The 21328-nt window shown below is 31.7% G+C and overlaps 1 protein-coding gene across 1 annotated transcript; it reads right to left on the reverse strand.

Moving 5' to 3' along the window:
* Positions 1-371: 371 nt before the first annotated feature.
* On the reverse strand, positions 372-20950 carry LOC127735614 (protein farnesyltransferase/geranylgeranyltransferase type-1 subunit alpha-like). Its single transcript, XM_052245843.1, has 8 exons — positions 20781-20950; positions 17869-17983; positions 7220-7324; positions 3991-4101; positions 3137-3298; positions 2028-2090; positions 1619-1793; positions 372-1138 (listed from the first exon to the last, which is right to left on the reverse strand). The coding sequence occupies exons 1-8, from the start codon at positions 20914-20916 to the stop codon at positions 1010-1012; spliced, it is 996 nt and encodes a 331-aa protein (XP_052101803.1). The 5' UTR covers positions 20917-20950; the 3' UTR covers positions 372-1009.
* Between the last annotated feature and the right edge of the window lie 378 nt (positions 20951-21328).

A 21328-nucleotide genomic window follows, 5' to 3' on the forward strand; every position in this document is an offset into this window, starting at 1 on the left:
TATTTTGACAATTGACCATCTCTTTGGTGATGCTCAAGGACGAAGTATTTGAAAATCTGAAACCTAATGCTTTCCTGGCATCTCAAGCTTTCAAAATAAAATGTATAAAATTTGCATACAAGACCAGTATGATATTCTTCCTTTATATTTAAAATTCAAACTGTATCCTTTTATGAACAAGCATTTTGTGCCCCCATTACATTTTAGTAACAAATGTTCTATTAGAATTTTTTTTCCAGCATACAAACTGAAAGACCTACATGAAAAAATAACACAACTTAAATAACAACCTTAATAACAACAAAAGTGAGATCATTATAGGGGATAAAGTCCTGCATTTTTTATTTTCAAGGAATAAGAAAGCAACAATATATTATTCACTTTTTATTATAAAGGGAAAACAAATATATAACAAAATATGAACATCCTGGCTTTGCTTCACAAAACCATCAAAGCAGCCTTCTCACAGAGCAACACATCTCAAAAATAATTTACACTATTTAGTATTGTTAACATAACAAAATCTGATAATTAAATTGAGTAATTCATTTAATTCATATAATTTCTTGACAATGTTGACTGGGAGAAAATAACAGAACTTAGGACCGGTATCTAATTGCAGTTTTACATTTTGATCCTAAAATTCACTATAAAACATGTAAAAAGTTATATTTCAGTGGTATGATAGCATATTGTAGTAGCAGTTTTTGTGTTACATTTGAAACAACCCATAAACAAACCATCAAATTTTCTTAGTGTTGACATGAGAAGTGAAGGTTTCAGCAAGAATAAATCTTTCTACATCTGTGAAAACATCTAGAATTCCATATCTATAAACAATATGTTTAAAAAATATTTACACACAGCCTCATATAGCAGTGTTGGTTTTAATATGCTCATGGCATAATGCAATTACACAAAATGGCTGGAGGATAAGTATAATCACACGTATACATGGGAATGCATACGAAGAGTGAGGTTAACCAAAACATTCTATACTGAGCTGATGCTATGATACAACATTTTGTTCTGTTGTTGGTGTTGTACTTTGTCCATATTTATTTGATAACACACGAGATACATAGTTCCAATATTCACTTCTTATAGTGTCAAATTCATCTGCTAATGATGTGCACATCTGAAAAGATAACATATTTTCATTGAAAGAAGTTAATAATCTATTTTAAGTTATCTTATACACACATATAGTCTCTTTATTTGCTATACAGCATAATGTGAAAAGCATGTTATAAAGATAAAAACTCTCATAAAATGTGGCATTGGAAAATATTGCAATTTTTATAATGAATTATTTGATATTAAACAAGTAAACCTTGAACTCTGTACACAATACTGTTGAATATTTTCGCTTCTTTTTAAGCTCAATTCAATTAAATTACTGTCATTTATTCACACATCTTTGGCCATCAAACTTCCAGCAATGGATTTTCCCGATGGTTTAAATGCAGTAAACTGAGTAGATAGGAATTTACCAACTTGTCAAGAACAAGTAATTTTCCTGTTATTTCTCATTAAAATTCTCCCCAAGGAATTTAATGAGTGTAATAATAGTAAAATTGGAATATTAATTTTTATGATTTAAAAAAATATAATATACCTGTACAGATTTTTTGAGTGTTTCCTCTTGATCACCATTGTTGTTTTCTAACATTTCTTCGTATGCATCAATCATACAAGCTATTAAATAAGGTGACCGATATCTGTCATTGTACAGTTGTTGACAGAATTCCATTAAACCAGGATATGTACTTAATTCACGGTCTAACAATACTCTGAAAATAGACAAAAGGTCATTAAGATCATCTTTAGTAAATAGAAATGACTCGTTTGACAGTAAGATATACTATCTATAAAGATAACTTTATCCACATAAAAACTTGTGTACAAATGTATCTCCAAACAACTGCTTATTCATATTCACTTTAGAAAGCATCTCCAATACATAAGAAGTTTTTTTTCTACAAATAAAATTGTGTTATCTCCCTTATACTAGACAAATAACTTACCCTTTCAAATAGTTCCATGCACTTTCATTGTTTGGTGCTTTTTTGATGAAATCTTGGGTGTAACTGAAATTAAAAAAAAGTCTTCAAATACAAAAATTCAATAACAAGAGTGAAATATAGGAAATGTAGTGTTAATTAAATATTTTAAAATGAGAACATATATGCAAATCTGACAGGTGTTATTAGTAGGAATCAGTAAAAAATAATTGCAAGATAAATAATCAGTGGCGGATCCAGAAATTTTCATAAGGGGGGGCCCACTGACTGCCTAAGAGGGGGCCCCGTTTCAGTCATGCTTCAGTGATTCCCTATATAATTAACCAAATTTTTCCCACAAAAGGGGGGGCCTGGGCCCCCTGAAAAACCCTCTAAATCCGCCTCTGATAATTTCCAAAAGTCCAATACCTGAATCGAAATTATTGAACCAATGCATGCATATATACTAAAATAAGTCCTGTATGCACGTTTTTTTTAAATATTGATTACAAATCTATAACCTCTTATCGACAAATAATATTTCATTCAGTGATTGTCAATCGCAAGCTAATCAACTTTTTAGTTTGTTGCCGAAGTTTATCGGCTCGTGACATTCAACACAGAGCATGTGGAGCATGTGAAAAATAAGTGACTTAATAGAGCCATGATATTTTTTTTTATATTTTCCATGTGTTCCCATTTGTAAATTAAACTTTTCCTTAACAGTTATTAAATGATTTGCTGTATTAAATTTGTTCTTTAAGAATCAGTTATTACCTTCCAGTGCATGTTTGTTTGCATTCTTTCATCACGGTTTTCCCCTCGCAAATGCACTATGTGGTGTTCGAAGTTCTAACGAGAGGTCATAGTTCAGGTCACTGAATGCAGGAAAATATCGTCGAATTAGTGAACAGGAGGCCAATAATTCAAAAGCAGCACATTTATGAAGATTTTGATAGTATAAAGGATTTTCTTTTACAGAAAAGTTCATGTACACTTGTTTTATATAAAACTTAGCCATTCAAGTATATAAAACATATTCAACTTTTTTTAAAAAATTTGAAGTGTGAACTTTTATACGACTTTAAGCAGCAAATATCTTGTTTGCTAAAACAGATACCAAGTAGAATTACCTGACTTCTCGATCAACGACTTCATCATTAAACCCTGTTGTGTTGTTGATGACAAAGTATCGTTGATTCCATGCAGAGTTGTTCCTGAGGTCTTCTACGAGTAGTTTGTTGACATAATCTAATTCATTTTCCCATAGATTAAATTCCCTTATAACCCATTGCCTGAAGAAAAGAGGTTTGAATCTATTATAGCAATGTGACATTGTATTTTTGTTTATAAATATATGCTTGAAACAAGAATGACAAGTTAAAATAAATATTGTTTTTTTGTTTTTTTTGTGTATAGTTTTGTTTGTTTTAAAACAAGCAAATAGTTATAATATTTCACATTCTGGTTTAACAGATGTGTACATTTCACTTTTACTAATGGTACTTTAAACTTTCAAAACATTGACAAACAAACAATACATATATGCATTCATATAATATAAGAAAGAATAATAAGTCTAAAATCAACACTATAAAATTTCTTTCATTTGAATATTTCATTTCATACAGAACATTTGTACAGTTGCATATTAAATTGTGATTTATTTGGACATTTTAGAAGTTTGTATAATTACTGACAAATTGTCGCCACTGGTATCAGTTTACACTGGATCCTTGTGGTATACCTGAAAAACATATTAGCAACAGACAAAACATTTAAAACATTTTAAATCTAGGAGTGTTTAAAAGTCATTCTAATTTGAGAATGTGTATAAACTATTTATATTAAACCTATCTTTAAATTTTCTATTAACAAATATGTACCTTTTTGTTATGTCTGTTGTATATCAAGTCTGCCCTCTGTAAACTCTAGTCAAAAGTTACAGAAAGCAATTAATCATACGACACTTAAGATTATGGCATACCGATGTTGCCAAGCATGGTAATTTTTTGCGTCCCCTCTAAGTACTTTTGCAGTAAATTCTAATTCTTCTTTTGGATCTCCTAACCATTCCACAATAACCCTTCTGTGATGCCTGTAAAACATGAATTATTGAACTATCAAAGTAAAGAAGACCTCTCAACTTTATTTATTGGGGATATTTAACTTAAAAAGAGTAAAAGGTAGAAATAAATTTCATTCACAAAGTTAAAATAACAGAAGAAAGAAACCACATAATAAATAAGGGTTGTTTATAGAATAATAAATTGCTTCACCAAGCGCAGCTGGATACGACCGCAGAGGTCCAACCCTGAACAGTTGGGGCAAAAATGGACGCAGTATTCGCGCTTGATACAGGTCTGAATTTGGATTGTAATTAAATATTTGATACATAAAAGGTTTCTGACACAGAATAACTGTAGTCAAAGAAGTTAGAATTGGTTATATGATTTGAATTTATACTTAATTTTTTGCTTTTGTGCAATACACTTTGCTGTTGCAAATTGACCCCCCCCTTTTTTTTTTGCTTTTGTGCAATACACTATGCTGTTGTGCAGAGAGATCCATACACCGTTCCACAAGTTATTGTCTGGAAACTAGAAAAATGCTTATTTTTGGCCCCTAATTCCTTAACTGTTAGTACCATAACCCCCAAAATCAATCCCAACCTTCCTTTTGTGGTATTGAACCTTATGGTAAAATTTCATAGAGATCCATTCACTTAAACTAAAGTTATTGTGCGAAAACCAATGTGTCTTCGGACGACGACGACGACGCCAACGTCATACCAATATACGACCGGTCGTATAAAAAGCACTTGCATGAAATTTAGTAATTTTTTTTACACAAGTTGGGGTATAAGTGGATGTATGCAAGACATCTTTCCTAGGATATAATGGAAATCAACCAAATTTCTACTGCTACTGGATCAATTTCTGTTGTTTTAATTTCATTATTATAGCAACAAATAGATATATTGTACAATGTTAAATTCAATGTCAATCACTTTCCTTCACAACCAGGGGTTCATTTAGGGCAGAGAAATAAGTTATTTTTGATTGATTGATTGATTGGTGTTTAATGCCACTTTCAACACTAAAGTGCTATTTCTTGACGGTCAGTTTTTATTGGTGGAGGAAGCTGGAGTGCTCGGAGTAAGTTATTTTTAAGTCAAAACTTTAATCGCTAACCAATATTTGAATACTTTATAAAAAGTATAAAAAATTAAATATTGAGACTGTTGAAGAGGTTGGTAATCCTTTCCTTTCTAAGCCTTATACAAAACAATTGGCTGACAACAATTGTAAGGCACTCCAATATCATACTGTATTTCCGTATAAAACACAACAGCTCTGACTGCATGTGCTATCCGTGACAATGTTAAAATAATGCATAGAAAAACAAACGATAAGCTTGATACAACTCATTTAATGGTTGTAGCATAAAATGTAACTATAAGAATTGAATGTTTCTTTTTATAATTTTATATGGTTGTTAAGTGTTAATAAAGTTTTTATATGAAGCGCTGCTGAGCTTCATGCAAAAATGAGATTCAGTCAATGCTTTTACACCCAAATAAAATTGTAAAAAGAAATAGTCAATTCTAAATTAAGTATGCAGGTAGATGTTGTACCAATATCTTAAATGGTATAGTCTAACAACTATTACTTTAATATGACAGAATTAATTTACATAAAAGTTTTGATCAGGAAACTCCAACATCAGTGCTTCTCCCCTATTCATGTAAAATTATAAATAATTCAATAGAGCAACAATAAAAATCTTAATTTAAAACCGAGAGAAATCAAGGACACAGATGTACTACAGATTATTTTTTTCCAGGAAATTATGGGGTCAACATATTTTTTATTCATCCTGTGGTGTAATATATTTATATCATGTAATCTGGAAGTAACACGCTACACAACCTATGTTAACATAAATGTAAACACTAAAATTTCCAATATATAAAGGTACAATACCTTTCATAGGTTCGATCATAATATACAGAAATTGCTAATAATTACAAATTTAGCTTTGGGTTTCTTTCTTTTTTTCCCTCACATAGTCCTTAGTTTACTTTAAACATATGCATGTATTGCCAAACCATAAGGTAATAAGCAAGAATTTGTATGAGCTTTGCTAAATTTTTCCTGCACAGAAATTGTAAAGATGAAGTGGAATTCAAAAACTGATAGGATTATAAGTATGCTCTTTTTTGTACTTGCACTGCTAACAAACAACTTACCTGTGGCTCTCCTAAAGTAGTTTGGTAACTTTTCTGACACAGTTTGATTCAAATGAAACAAATTCCAATTTGGTCAGAACTTTAAATTAATAATTGTAATAGGTGGAGTAAAAAACTAACAGTTAAGTCACTGTAAACTATGAAAGAAGTTGAGAAAAGAAAATGTTATTTTTCATAGCATTGAAACTTCTAAACAAACCCGAAGTATAAATACATATATCAGCTCCAAGAAAAAGTCTCTACGAGCTTAACATATATCAGCCAAACCCTGAGAAAAATTCTCTATGAGCTTAACATATCAGCCAGTCACATAATATGCCAAATCCCATAACTTTTCTGTGTTTGAAAAACAGTTGGATTTTTTGTGTCAAATCTTCTGAATGTCACCCTCTTATCTCTTATAAACATAAATTTTTCCTGTAAATTATATATACTAAGAATAATGACCAATCTTCATACAAGATGTCCACAAATTTGACAATAAAACCCTTGTGTTTCTGATTTGACATGACAAGAAATTAATTACGGGAAACTTAGATACATATCCTCTTGTTAAACATAAACCAAGATTGATAATTTTTCATTCTTTAATACTGATAATATTTCAATGAAATTTTTCCTCGAGCTATAAGAACTTAAAGCACTGAATCATATCCTTTCTTTGTTTAATACCAGATATGATAAAACTTATTTTCAGACTTAAGTCCAAACATTTTCAGTTTTTAGGACATCATATTCAGATTTATAATTATAGAACTCTTTAATACTCAATCAATGGTAAAATATTTCCCCTTTCTTTCAAAGGTGACCATATGAGGATAGTTGGTATTTGCTTTGTAAGCATAGTATCACTTCAGCTCCATTCTGTGGGACACATTTTTTCAATGATTTGAAGCAAATCAACTTTATAAAGTTATGCTACATACTGTAGTTTCACTATATGCCAAGAAATTTCATAACTTACCAAACCTGATAATTTTTAGGGTGTTCTGTTATAACTTGTGTTATATATCTTAATTCTTCTTTTAAATCTTTCTTTAATTCCTTCATTATTGTTCTTCTGTAGTGCCTGAAAATGCAAAAGAATAAAACATTTCAGACTACATGGAGTTTTCTAGAAATCCTGTGGGTCCTGTAAAAGGACACATTCTCATGGAAAAAAAAAGAAAAAGCATATATTTCTAACTGTTTTAAACTTATCTCCCAATTTTTGATTTTCAAGACAGGATTTTTGTGTAAAAATTTCCAAAATTGGAAAAAAATCCACTGTCCTTGAAATACCCAGAAAAACCACTGAATTTGTAATAGTAAATCTGTATTCTGTGGAACATTTACACATGACTATGATATATTTGGTACAATAGAACTATACTTCTGTTATTTACTGATATCAAACAAAAATATTTTAAGCATCCTGCTTTTAATTAAGGATCAATAGATCCAATTCTAAACATAGGGATTATAAAGTAAAGTTTGACTCAATTTGATCGAATTATTTTAAAGACGACTTTTTTTAAATATGAATAAAGGAAACGTGGGGTTATGGTATACATTGACAATACAGAAACCCAACACAATAATATTAAAGACATTTGAAGGTCAACCAAAGTTAACAATGAATGCATCATGCTATAATAGAAATGGAGAATATGTTCATGGGACACAGATGATGCCCCGCTTGCATATAACATTATAAAGGGACATAACTAAGAGAACTGTAAAAGTGATGCCACCCAAATCTGAACTTGATCTGTGTTTTATGGTAATAAGTATTGTGTATAAGTTTCATAAAAATTGGTTAAGGTTAGAAAACGCAGACCAATTTTTGGATGTACATACAGACTGACAAGGGTAACACTTAATGCCCTTCGTCTAGTGGTGAGGACTTAAAAATATCATACTGGTTTGGTTCTTAAGCTAAAAATATAGCCTTATAAGAGCTAGAGCATGGCAAACTATTGATTTGCAGAGTTCTCGAAAAGTGGTGGTCTGAAGGTCCTGACCACCACAATTTGCAAAGGACCAACATAATTTGGGTATTTTGAAAAAGAAATAATAGCGAAGACTAGCAAATATTTTCAAGGACCACTGGTGAAAAAAAGATTCGAGTAAACTCTGCATTAAGTGTCTCTCGGGATCAATTACACTTTTCTAATTCAGGAGAAAAACTAGATAAAATGAGTTTAAAATACAGAAATTCGGATATTTAACTGACCGACTAGTAAACTGTTACAAGTTTATTTGTAGTAAATAACTGTCTTTACCCTCTTTAAATAAAGCATTTATTATTATTATTATTATTGACACTATCAAAAGAAGACCCTTTGACCTGCATCTTATTTAGGATAAGTGATAACACAGATCTATATTCTGACAGTCATAACAGTTTTCAAGGACAGTTTGTCTGGTAAAGACAACCTGTTAGTAAACGAAAGTATTTCCTGTTTTTTAAATTTTTTGATATTATATTTTGTTCCTGAATGTTTTCTTATTCCTATAGCCTAATTAGTCCAGTACAGAACCGACTATCTACTGAATCAGTAGTTTTCAAGACTTTTCAATGTACAAAAGATCTTTGAAACAAGTAATAGAGGAATAAAATTTTCAAACATATACACTATTTTGTCATTTATTCAAGGCATTAAGAATTCAATACAGTACACATTTAAACCATGAATATTGAATTGGAAATGAGCCATATTCACCACAAAATATTAAAGTAGGTAAATGAACAGCCATTAAATATCCCTTTACAAATTAATAACCTTATAATTTTTTGTCCTAATTCAAATTGAATTTAGTTATTTCAAAATCTCCATTTTTTTAAATGTACGTCATAATAGTCTCCATTAAACAAACAATATGAATAATATCAACTTTAATGTGGGTCAATGTTTTAATCTACAATACAAATTTTTGGCTTATCCTATCCTACAATTTGGTCAATGAGCAACTTTAAAAGTATCAGACCAATATATGGTCATTGCTCTTTTCTTTCAAAACTACATTGATTCGTTTATCCATTAATCCTAATCTATTTGTAATAATGAATCATTCGTCTAGTACCCTACTTCATTGTTTTTATGAGTGGGGTTCAATACACTAGCATGATATAGCTATTTTGTGCTTGGGTAGGTTTTAAGAAAACAAAAAGCAATCAATTATATATAATATAATTCTGAGCATTGACAAAAAATTATACATAATATAATTCTGAGCATTGACAAAAAATACGACTTAATTCTTTCAGTCTGACTCTCCATTTTATTGATGAGGGAACAGAGGTAAAAAGTGTTCAATTTACTTATACCATGAATTACTGTGACCAGACAATATAATGGATCTATTACCATTTAAAACCTTTATCACATATCACCACATGATAAATCAAAATGATTAAGAAACAAAATTCCCATCTGTTAAAAAAAGTTACAGACAAGAAGAATGTGAAGTAAGTTCAAATCTGAAACTCCACATGGAACTGACAATTCAATACTAACATGATTAACATGATTAATTGGTAACTGTCGGTGTCAGAAATAAACACTAAAAAAGCACTGAAAACTGTTAGTTAATCACTCAGCTAAAGTTTTGATAAAATAGGAAGTATGTAGACCATGCAAGGAACCCATATACCAAATATAGTTATCCCTTAACTCAAGTGAGAAATTCATATGACAAAAAAAAACATTTTTTTTAAAGCAGTCACTGAACCATGAAAATGACGTCAAGGACCATGGACATATGGCAAATAGAAACTTTGTAACCTAAGGTATCTGTATACAAGGTATAAAGCCTCTAGGTCTTCTACCCTCTGAAATATAAAGCTTAATACAAATAGTTTACCCCGCTGCCACAAGAAAGTAATCCCTATGTCTCAGGCGAGACAATAATATGATAAAATCATCCAAATTGCTTTATAAACCTGTGAGAATTATAATGGCTAGAAACTTTTTAAATCAGAATTGTAAAATGATCAGAACCTGAAATCTTTCCAAGTACTGACACATCACATTAAATCTTTTTGTCAAAATTAAGAAACAGCATCTACCCTTAACTTATTTTATATGCCTAATTCACAAATAGCAACCACTTGGCACCTCTACAGCTTATCTACTCTGAGATGAGAACATGCAGGAATCTAATTATCTGAGATTCATTTTAAAATAACAGGGCAAGTCAAAAGCAGATTCAAAGTTATTTCACTTTTTTGCCACAAGATAATTACCAGCAGATCATACAGGAATCCAAAATGATGTTATGATCATCAAATGCATGTGTTTTATACCCCAGGGTTCTCACCATCACATTTTTTGCAGATGAATCCAGGGACTCATCATTTTTAGTCATGGCGAGTTCATAGTTTTGAAAAATACCAAAATCAAAATAATCAAAACCTAAAATCATCCTTAATGTCTTATGTTTAAAACATAATAGAAGGAAACTAAGATTAAAATTACTACTTTTTTTTGTCCTGCAATGATGATTGATTCTCAGTTCAAATAATCTTTGTGCAGCTCAGTACTGGTCTGTTTAAAAATGGTAAATCCAGTTTACTGTTCAGGAGTCCAGGACTTATTGGCCCATCTTCATGTGAAACTAGATTTATATTGTAATCAAGGAAGAAATTAATTTAAGATTGAATTAGTTATAATGTTGCAAGATGAAACTTCCACTAAAAAGTATGTCATAACTTATTTCAAACAGCTGATATAAAAAAACTTTATGGATAAAAGAAATGAGGTACATTATAAACCATATGAATAAAAAGAGTTGTGAAGTATAGATCAATGAGCTAGCGAGAAGACCCAATGACACAAAAAAAAAAAAAAAACAAAGACTTCCCATAAGGTCAACATACTTTCTTTAATACTTAAACACTCAAGTATCTATACAATATGCCAAGCTCCAAATCAACCCTCATTTCTTAAATAGTAGTCAATAAATTTAAGAGATTTCCTTTTCTTTTTATCCTGATGGTTGGGGATTCTCATCAGCTTTCTCCATCAATAAAAACTGGCTGCCATGAAATAGCCAATTATGCTGAAATTGGCGGTAAACACAGAAAACCAATCAATGACAAACAAAAAAAGTTTGAAAAATGCTTAATCTAAATATTAAGACTGATACATAATGAGAATTTACTGCTGTAAAAATGGAACCAGGATTTCTGTAAATTATTAGTACATAGAATGCTCCTGGCAATGCACCTTAAGATTCCCTACTGGATGGAAATATTTTCTCATCAGATTATGTCATCACAGATTACTCATGGAATATCTCCAAAGATTATTGATTTCTGCATTGTTTACCATAGATTTTCTTTTTAATCTTGTTGACATGACCATTATTACATTACTTTTTTGAATTTTGATAAAGATTTATGTAACTCCCTCCTCTTTCAACTCACCGTTCTGTCCCAATGCCAAGTTCTGTCAATGGAATATTGATTTCTTCTGAATACATTACATATTCTTTGAGAATCAAAACAAGATTTTATTTATTGATTTTCCAACCTTGGAAAGTAAACATGTTATTCTTTTCTATTTTGGTAACAAGGTTCAACATATATCTACTTTTAAGTAGGGGGTTGGGAAATGGACCAGAGAGTCAAAAGAAAAAATCTATAGTTAAAGATAAATGGACTAGACACAAAATAACCTTGAGTTAGAGATAATGTACTTCTGGCATTGTATAATTTTACCCTGTAAAAGTCATCAACATAGAAAACATTCAAGATTATAAGAAAGATATTGATTGATGAGTTAGTCACATCATGCTGCAATTTAAAATACATTTTCAGGACAATAACATGTTCATTCCTTATGAATGCCTGGTATGGCCTCTTTGTTGACTGCACAAGCTGAATCACCCTAAGTTCTTTGGTTTGACCTAAACAAGCAGCATATACCTACCCTAAGGTCTTTGGTTTAACCCGAACAAGCAGCATATACCTACTCTAAGTTCTTTGGTTTGACCTGAACAAGCAGCATATACCTACTCTAAGTTCTTTGGTTAGACCTGAACAAGCAGCATATACCTACCCTAAGGTCTTTGGTTTAACCTGAACAAGCAGCATATACCTACTCAAAGTTCTTTGGTTTGACCTAAACAAGCAGCTTATACCTACTCTAAGTTCTTTGGTTAGACCTGAACAAGCAGCATATACCTACCCTAAGGTCTTTGGTTTAACCTGAACAAGCAGCATATACCTACTCTTAAGTCTTTATTTTGACCTGAACAAGCAGCATATACCTACTCTAAGTTCTGTGGTTTGACCTTGACAGGAATCAAATTTAATCCTCCCAAACTCATGGAAAATATCACAAATCACCATACCAATGTCGGGTTCCACACAATTTTTTTTTAACATTAACCAAAACAACAATTGTACTTTTTATTGATGCAGTTTGAATAAATAGAGTTGGTAAATAACTACTTTAGGGAACTGAATTCTGAATAAAACAGAACAAGTATGTTCTTTACTGTTACAGTAATACTTGAACTACCCATTTAAATATAAACAGGACAACACCTTAGATCTCATTCACACAACAGTTGATCTTTATCATTTTGATGATATTTTTCTACAGTTTGGTTTACTGTCAAGATTCTCATATATCTATTATTTCAGGCAACCTGTTTGAGGAGTATATTCAAGCAAAGGGAAAACTGTTCATACTAAACTGAACAACTATGTTTCCCAATTCAACCAGCTTAATATATGAAACAATCTTCCGAAATAGAACAAAAATTAGTTACTACCTTACAGTATGACGGGTGATTTCAGAGATTGGAAATACAGAAAAAGGATAAAAGGAATCATCAAATTAACATTGAACATCACATGGTCAACATAGCCTTCAGGAAGGGGGGTTAAACCTTTAAGTAACTGCCAACACAGAGATATGTCTAGCCTTTTTGTTATTTTGATAGTAAAATGCAAATGTTGAAATTAAAATAGCAATACTTAAATATGTAAGTTATGTAAAATATTCAAAGTCAATGAACATGACTGAAGGTACAGGTCCAAAGAATTTCCATGGAAATGAGATGTGCCAATGCTAATACAACTGCATACCAAATATCATTGACCTACCACTAATTTATCACAAACTGATATGTGTTAACTACCGGTAAGCAAAAGTATAAAGGTCAATAGACCATGACTGAGGGGGCTGAGTCATATTATCTCCATGGAAATGAGATGTGCCAATGCTAATACAACGGCATACCAAATATCATTGACCTACCATTAGTGGTTCCCTATAAACTGACCTAATCACAAACTAATACATGTAAACTGTAGACGCCACTGCCACCGCTACCACAGGGAACAGCATACATAGGTCTCGCTTTTTGACTCTGTCAAAGCAAAACAAAAACCTAAGAGGTGGTGTTGTGTTAATCATCACTGATGACAATATCTTACACATAATAAAAGTACACCAGATTAGAACAGACCTTCTCATCATCTGATCAATGGCAACCTTGCCATCCAACACATGACCTAATTATTATTACTCCCACAGGATTTGTATACTTATCAATTATGCAGGTCTAATAATATTGTGTTGTAGTATTCCATGTCAAATGATCATAAATATTATGATATTAATTACCAACAGCCAGAACTAATTAGGATGTGTAAAGCAACAGATAGCTGCCAGAAATCATGTGTAGAAGGAAACAGCAGGTGGTGTGGTATTTACAAGAAGCATACCCTGGCATTCTATTCTAAACTAAAGGTGTGAATAAAAAACTTGTTTTCTGTCTTGTATACTACACATGACATTTACAATCATTATATTCTTGGATAAAATTAAATATAGAAATTATTAAGGAACTAAGGTTCCAAGGCCCTCAGACAAAGTTGACCTTAGATAAATTGGCTATTATATTACCTCCCTTTTTGGTAACAAATGTTGAGGTATTCATACATCTTTGGTTTTCAAATATTTAGGTTTGAACATTCCTGTTGAAGATAAATCCAGAAAAACTATTGGCACCCACAAATTTATAATGTGATATTTTCATTCTCTTCTCTAATTCTTTTCATTCTTGTATTCTGGCATACATTCAGGGCACACACAAAAAAAAAAACCCTTTCTAACTGCTCGATTTGGTATATATCTATTTTTAAATGAGACTTGACTTTCACTGTTAATTCATTTGCGACTTTATTGGTCACCAAAGTTTGCTACTTTTTTATATCTGTCAGCAAATGACAATGATGCTTAAAACTTTATAATTCTTACTTCATGAAAAAGAATTTGCTTTTTATTATTCTGAATGTAAACCAGGAAGCAATTACTTTTATGGAAAATTAAGTTCATGTTTCTTTAGTACATTTAAATATGCCTGCCCTCCATTTGACATTCAAAAATTTATCCTTTTGCATAAAAAATGACCTCTAAATGAATAATATCTTTATAAAATCATATCCGTTTTTTCTGAACTACTTGAATGGTATGATATATGTTTGAACTACTTCCATACCAGGTATGATCATAAAATTCATTAAACTTATCTGAATCACTGTGAAACATGAAAAATGAGAAAGGAAGCAACTGTTTTATGGCCATTTGAAAAACAGAAACAAAAAACTGCTTCGCTGAGCGCAGCTGGATACGCCCGCAGAGGTCCAACCCTGAACAGTTGGGGCAAAAATGGACACAATATTCAAGCTTGATACAGGTCTGAATTTGGATTGTAATTAAATATTTGACATATTATAGGTTTCTGAATAAAGGTAGTCAAAGAACTTGAAATTGGTTATATGAATTGAATTTATATTCAATTAAAGATTTCTTGCTGTTGTGCATTACACTGTGCTGTTGCGCAATGTAACTTAGTAAATCTGTTGTCAGACTATAAACAAACAATAATTTCTCAATGTTATATCAGAAATTTATAAAAGACTAAAGGGAGGTTATCTTAATAGATATAAATCAGTCATCAAAGTTTAAAGAAAACTGCTCTAAGCACTTTAAGGATATTGTCCAAAAACTTGAAAATCCCTTTTTTTATGAATAAAATCTTATAACTCGGAAACGTAAAATCTTAAATTAAAACAAATCAAAAGGGAGCTTACAACAATAGATATAAACAATTTACCAAAGTTTCATAAAAAATGCTGAAAGCATTTTTGAGTTATTGTCCGAAAACTGGAAAATCACCCTTTATGTAATGAATAAAACCCCATAAATCGGAAACGTATTGTCTAAAATTTAAAAAAATCAAAAGGGAGCTAATGTCGATAGAAATAAACAATTCACCAAAGTTTCATGCAAATTGGTGAAATTGTTTTTGAGTTATTGTCCAAAAACTGGAAAATCCCCCCTATTTTAATGAATAAAACCCCACAACTCAGAAATGTAAAATCTAAAATTTATAAAATTCTAAATAGAGCTTACATCAATACTGAATAGATATAAACAATTCACCAATGTTTCATTTTTGAGTTATTGTCCCAAAACTGGAAAATCCCCCTTTTTGTAATGAATAAAACCCCATAAATCGGAAACATATGATCTAAAATTTATAAAAATCAAAAGGGAGCTCATGTTGATAGAAATAAACAATTCACCAAAGTTTCTTGCAAATTGGTGAATTTTTTTTTGAGTTATTGTCCACAAACTGGAAAATCCCCCCTTTTTTAATGAATAAAACCCCAAAACTCGGAAACGGTAAATCCGAAATTTATAAAAAACGAAAGGGAGCTCACGTCAATAGATATAAACAATTCACCAAAGTTTCATGCATATTGGTTAAAGCGTTTTTGAGATAATGTCCGACATGTTGACGACGGATGGACGGACAGACGGTCAACGGTATACCATAATACGTCCCGTAAACTGGCGTATAAAAACTACGATTTTTTGTTGTAATCTTAGTTGAAACAATGACATACAAAATTTCTTTCAATCCTTGAGAACTGAAAGGTCAGTTTATTTCATTCATGCAATAGGATGTTGCTTTCAATGAATCACAATTTTGTTTGTCAATGCAATTTTCAATGTTAAAATTGGTTAACTCTCTCAACCAGGGTTTCCCCTAAATATTGGGGAGATGAATCTGTATTGGGGTCAAATTTTCAACAATTCTGATATCATATAAAGAACTAACTTTGTAATTCCCAAGGCATTATGAATTCTTATGAATTCTAATTGATATTCAATTCAGTAAAAAAAAAAGTTTTTATCAAAGGGCGATCTGTTGCTGTAACACTGAAAACTTTCAAAAGTGTACTATTAGTTAATTAATCTTGGTGTAATCAGGGGTGTACAGAATTTCACAGTGGTCTCAAAGATTCATACACCCTGCAGATTGTATGAATTTTTAACACCAGTGTAAAATTTTGCACACCCCCTGATTACCAATATAACAAATTTATATCTATCAAAGCTTTCCTTTACTCAGTTTTATACCCAGGTGAAAAATTGAAAAAGTAATATAAACAACTCCAACCACAGCAGAAAAGGTCAAAATTTCTGCAAAACATTGCTTTGGACTTCATGGATTCTGTGAAAAATCATAGATTGCGCATGACTTTTCGCGAATCTACATAATGTACATGCATATATAATGATTATGCATAAAAGAAAAGAATAAATTATTTGAGAAAACTAGATAGCTTGGCAATATATTTCATACTTTGTTTTGATATAAGACATTAAAAATTCCCTCCATTCATAATTCTGACATCATATAAAACAACAGTGAGCACATTTCAAGATTCCAATTTACACCAACAAGTGGTATATTCTGGATACTTATAACTATTTGATTAATTTCATGCAGAACTGTTTTATGTTTTCAACAAGATGAGTTTCTGGAGAAACAGTTCACAAAGAATCAATATTTGCATAGATATATTTATATAAATCTATTGGTATAATAGCTATAGCAACTCTGTAGAAACATTGGCATGATTAAAAAGTTGATCAGATTTTTTACAGGATGGTTGTGAACAGATTTTTGTCTAAATCGTAGTTAATGCCACTTTAATTTATGGAATTTACAGGAAATTTTAAAATATAAAGAATTGGGAATTATATTTAATAATTTTAAAAGAATTATACATTATGAGCCTATCAACACTCTTATAATATTAATGCATAAATAAAAACACTGGAATTCTGCCCATATCAGTAAGCCTCATTCAAAATATTTCATTTCCATTTTAGGTCCACTTTTTTCCTGTTCTGCCATTTTTATAAAAAATTCTCTTATTCAACTTACCCAACAAACAATTGTACCTTTACATTCTTAAAAAAAGATTAAATCGTAAAACAGCATAACCATGTGTTACATGTATTAATTTAATCCTGATCTTAATCAGGTTTCTGAATGAAAACTTTTAAATATGTCAACTATGTTGACATTCTGAACATATGTGATGTTGAAATTATGCATCCAAAAATAAAATCGATTTAGCCAAACGACCAGGACAATTTTATACAGGTTGATTTATAAGTTCTACAATTTGATAGAAGTTTTGCAAATAAATCTCACCAATATCAACAATGAAGTTGAAAGAACTATTAACAAAATTAAGTCTGTGCAGCCAAGATCACCCCCAAATGAAAGAATACAAATTATGTAACTCACCATACTGTGTAATTGGCTGCATTAAGCTCAGCTGCGTCTTTGGTAAGGTCTAATGCCCTATCACTTATCTCTTTCTTGGCAACAATGGCACGGAAATAATCATAAACATCCCGGACTAGAAGAAAACAAAAAGATGTTAAACCAGATTGCATCAGTTATTGTGTATATTCATAACCCAAAATATATCTAATAAAAGTGCAAATATGGAATGTAAACTGTTAACACAGAGATATGTCTCGCCTATTTGATGTTGAAATTAAAATAGCAATACTTTAACATGTAAGTTATGCAAAAATTCAAAGTCAATGAACCATGACTGAAGGCACAGGGCTAATCAATCTCCATGGAAATGAGATGTGCCTATGCTAATACAACTGCAAACCAAATACTATTGACTTTTCAAAAGTCGTTCCCTTTAAACAAACCTAAACACAAACATTAACTTGTATGAAACCATAATTACGGGGTGGGGCGGGGTGGGGTTATATAATCTCCATGGAAATGAAACTTGCAAATGCCAATACATTTGCATACCGAATATCATTGACTTAACATAAGTGGTTCATCTTAAACTGACCTAATCACTAACTAATACATGAAATCTAAGCAAAAGTTTCAAAGTCAATAGACCATGAATGAGGGGGCGGCGACCAAAAAATCTCCATGGAAATGAGATATGCTAATGCTTATACAACTGCATACCAAATATCATTGACCTACCACTAGTGGTTCCTCATAAACTGACCTAATCACAAACTAACACATGTAAACTAAGCAAAGTTTCAAAGTCAATATACCTTGAATGAGGGGGCGGGGCCAAATAATCTCCTTGGTAATGAGATGTGCCAATGCTAATACAACAGCATACCAAATATCATTGACCTACCACTAGTGGTTCACCATGAACTAGACCTAATCACAAACTAATACATTGTTGACGCCGCTACTGCCGGAAACAGCATACCTGTGTCTTGCTTTTTGACTCTGTCAAGGCGAGACAAATAACTGGTTGCATTGAAGGCTTCTTGTACAATTTAGAATGATGTATAAAACATCTTAAAGGAGCATAAGCTGTCAAATTTGTGTCCACTGATTTGACTCAAATTCTCATATTTAACATATAACACAATAATTTAATTTTGGATGTAACCCGTCTTCTGATTGGCTGAAAGTGTTTTGTCTATCAGCTCATAGACATAATTTTGTCATGTGACTGTGAGGTCACCAACGTGTTTTTCAAAATTTACTCCTTAAAAATGGTATTTAAAATTAAGTTATAAGGAATGACTGTAATATTTTTTCTGTCTATTAGAAATAACCTAAAAAATGTGGTGCACTACATTTTTTATGTTATATCTTAGACAGAAAAAATATTACAGTCATTCTTTAAATAGAGCCTTATCCAAATGAAAAAAAGTCAAAAGAAAAAGATTAACAATGCAAGGACTCATTGTAGTGTATCAGCATTTCATGCATATTTTAGACTTGACATGCTTGATGCCCTGTAATTAACCATCCAGATGACCTTAGAACATAATACAGAATGGAAGCCTGGAATGTGTCAAGGAGACAGCAACCCGTTCGAAGAGCAGAAATCAGCCCAAGGCCACCCAATAGGTTTTCAACACAGCAAGAAAATCCCCCACCTAGGAGGTTGAATTATTGACTTGTAAGCACTGAAACGTCTCGCCTGCTTTACTGACCATTGATTTTATGTTGAAAGTCTGAACAATAAATTTTTTAAAAGTATCACATAAACTTAACATTTTTAAAGATCCATGACAATGAGGTCAAGGTCAGATAAATCCTGTCAGAAAGACATACAAATTACAATGATTCCATACACCAAATATAGTTGACCTCTTGTATATGGTAATTGCAAAACAGAGCAAAACACAAAACCTTAACATTGGCCAATGAACCGTGAAAATGAAGGTAAGGTCAGATGAAAGATTGGAAGACTGACTTGTATAACTTACAATCCTTCTGTACACCACGTATTGTTGACCTTCTGCTAAGTATCTGAGAAACGGACCAAATCACGTAACTAACTTTTTCACTGATCCATGAAATGAGGTCAAGGTCAGGTGAACCCTGTCTGACGGACATGTAGACATTACAAGGAACCCATATACCAAACAAAGTTATCCTATTAGTTTACTCATAGTAAGTGAGAAATTCACATTACACAAATATAATAATTTTTTTCAAGCAGTCGCTGAAATCATGAAAATGAGGTCAAGGACAATTTGCATATAACAAACAGAAACTTCATAACATAAGGTATCTGCATACAAGGCAACAAGGTTTGAAGCATCCAGGTTTTCTACCTTGTCCTTCTGAAATTTCAAGCTTTATACAATAGTTTAGACCGCTGCTGCCAGATTATAATCCCTATGTCTCGCAGATTTGTCCAGTCTGTTCTCGCTTGGTCTGTTTGCCCTAACTTTTAATAAAAAAAATACATGATTGTGGGTAAAAGGATCCTGATTCATTATAAGCTCACTCACAAAGTTCTCGAAAAGTGGTGGTCACGAAAATTTGGCAAAGGACAGAACAATTTGGGTATTTAGCAATAGATATAAATTATAGCAATGACCAGCAGTTTTCCCACTCTTACTCCTGGCGAGGTAAGGGAGATACTTGTGAAGATTAGGATTTATCAAAAATGTTTCATAAAAAGAGTAGAGGAATCCGAAAGCAGAGTATATATCATAAGTGGGAGTGCTCCGATATATAACGGATGAAAATACCTGTACAGAACAGAGGCATACACCCCAGTAGCATTTTTTTTTTGTCTATTCTGAACAAACACAAAGGACGAGGAAGTATGTAAACATTTCCAAGGGGCACATGTTACCCCCCTCTTTTTCTAAGCAAATAATTTCTCAACTGTACAATGTCATGCTTACATTTGTCCGAATATGCTATCTGAACAATCGGGTGTGGTCCGTCGTCCTGTGGCACAGGCGAAACATCCTTCCATTCTTCTCTCTCTCTGTATGCAACCCAAGGTCCATCGCCACACTCTGATCCACTGTCCGACATGGCGGTAAAAGGAAAGTGAAATTAATAACAACGTTGTTGCTAGAGGGCGCTACAAGATTGATTACCGTCTTTGTACTACTGTACATATGAAATTCCTAGCATAGATCTTAACTATACTAACTTAGGAGTTGTATCCTGTTTATTTTAAACAAATTATGAGTAGTTAAAATATAGTGAGAACTATGTCTATATCTTTTGCAAAAAAATTAATACATTCATGAATTTAAAACACACACAACTTACATAAAAGAAAATATATAAAGCTAGTTAACAGTGACAAGTTTATTGTTTTCTGTTTAGTATTAAATTTATAATTAAGATCCATTTATTACATCGGTGATCCGTTTATTTGGCAATCGCCAATGGCAGTCAGCAGGGTTTAAGAACATTTGTACATTAAAATGTAACACAC

Source organism: Mytilus californianus, unplaced genomic scaffold (genome assembly GCF_021869535.1).
Source record: "Mytilus californianus isolate M0D057914Y unplaced genomic scaffold, xbMytCali1.0.p SCAF_3, whole genome shotgun sequence".
NCBI lineage: Eukaryota > Metazoa > Mollusca > Bivalvia > Mytilida > Mytilidae > Mytilus > Mytilus californianus.

Excerpts from the sequence above, each read along its gene's own strand:
- LOC127735614 (XM_052245843.1), bottom strand. The coding sequence starts at position 20,916 with ATGTCGGACAGTGGATCAGAGTGTGGCGATGGACCTTGGGTTGCATAC. Across the intron at positions 4,102-7,219 it reads CCTAAAAATTATCAGGTTTG|GCATCACAGAAGGGTTATTG; the intron begins GTAAGTTATGAA and ends CATGTTTTACAG. Across the intron at positions 2,091-3,136 it reads GTCGTTGATCGAGAAGTCAG|TTACACCCAAGATTTCATCA; the intron begins GTAATTCTACTT and ends TTTTAATTTCAG.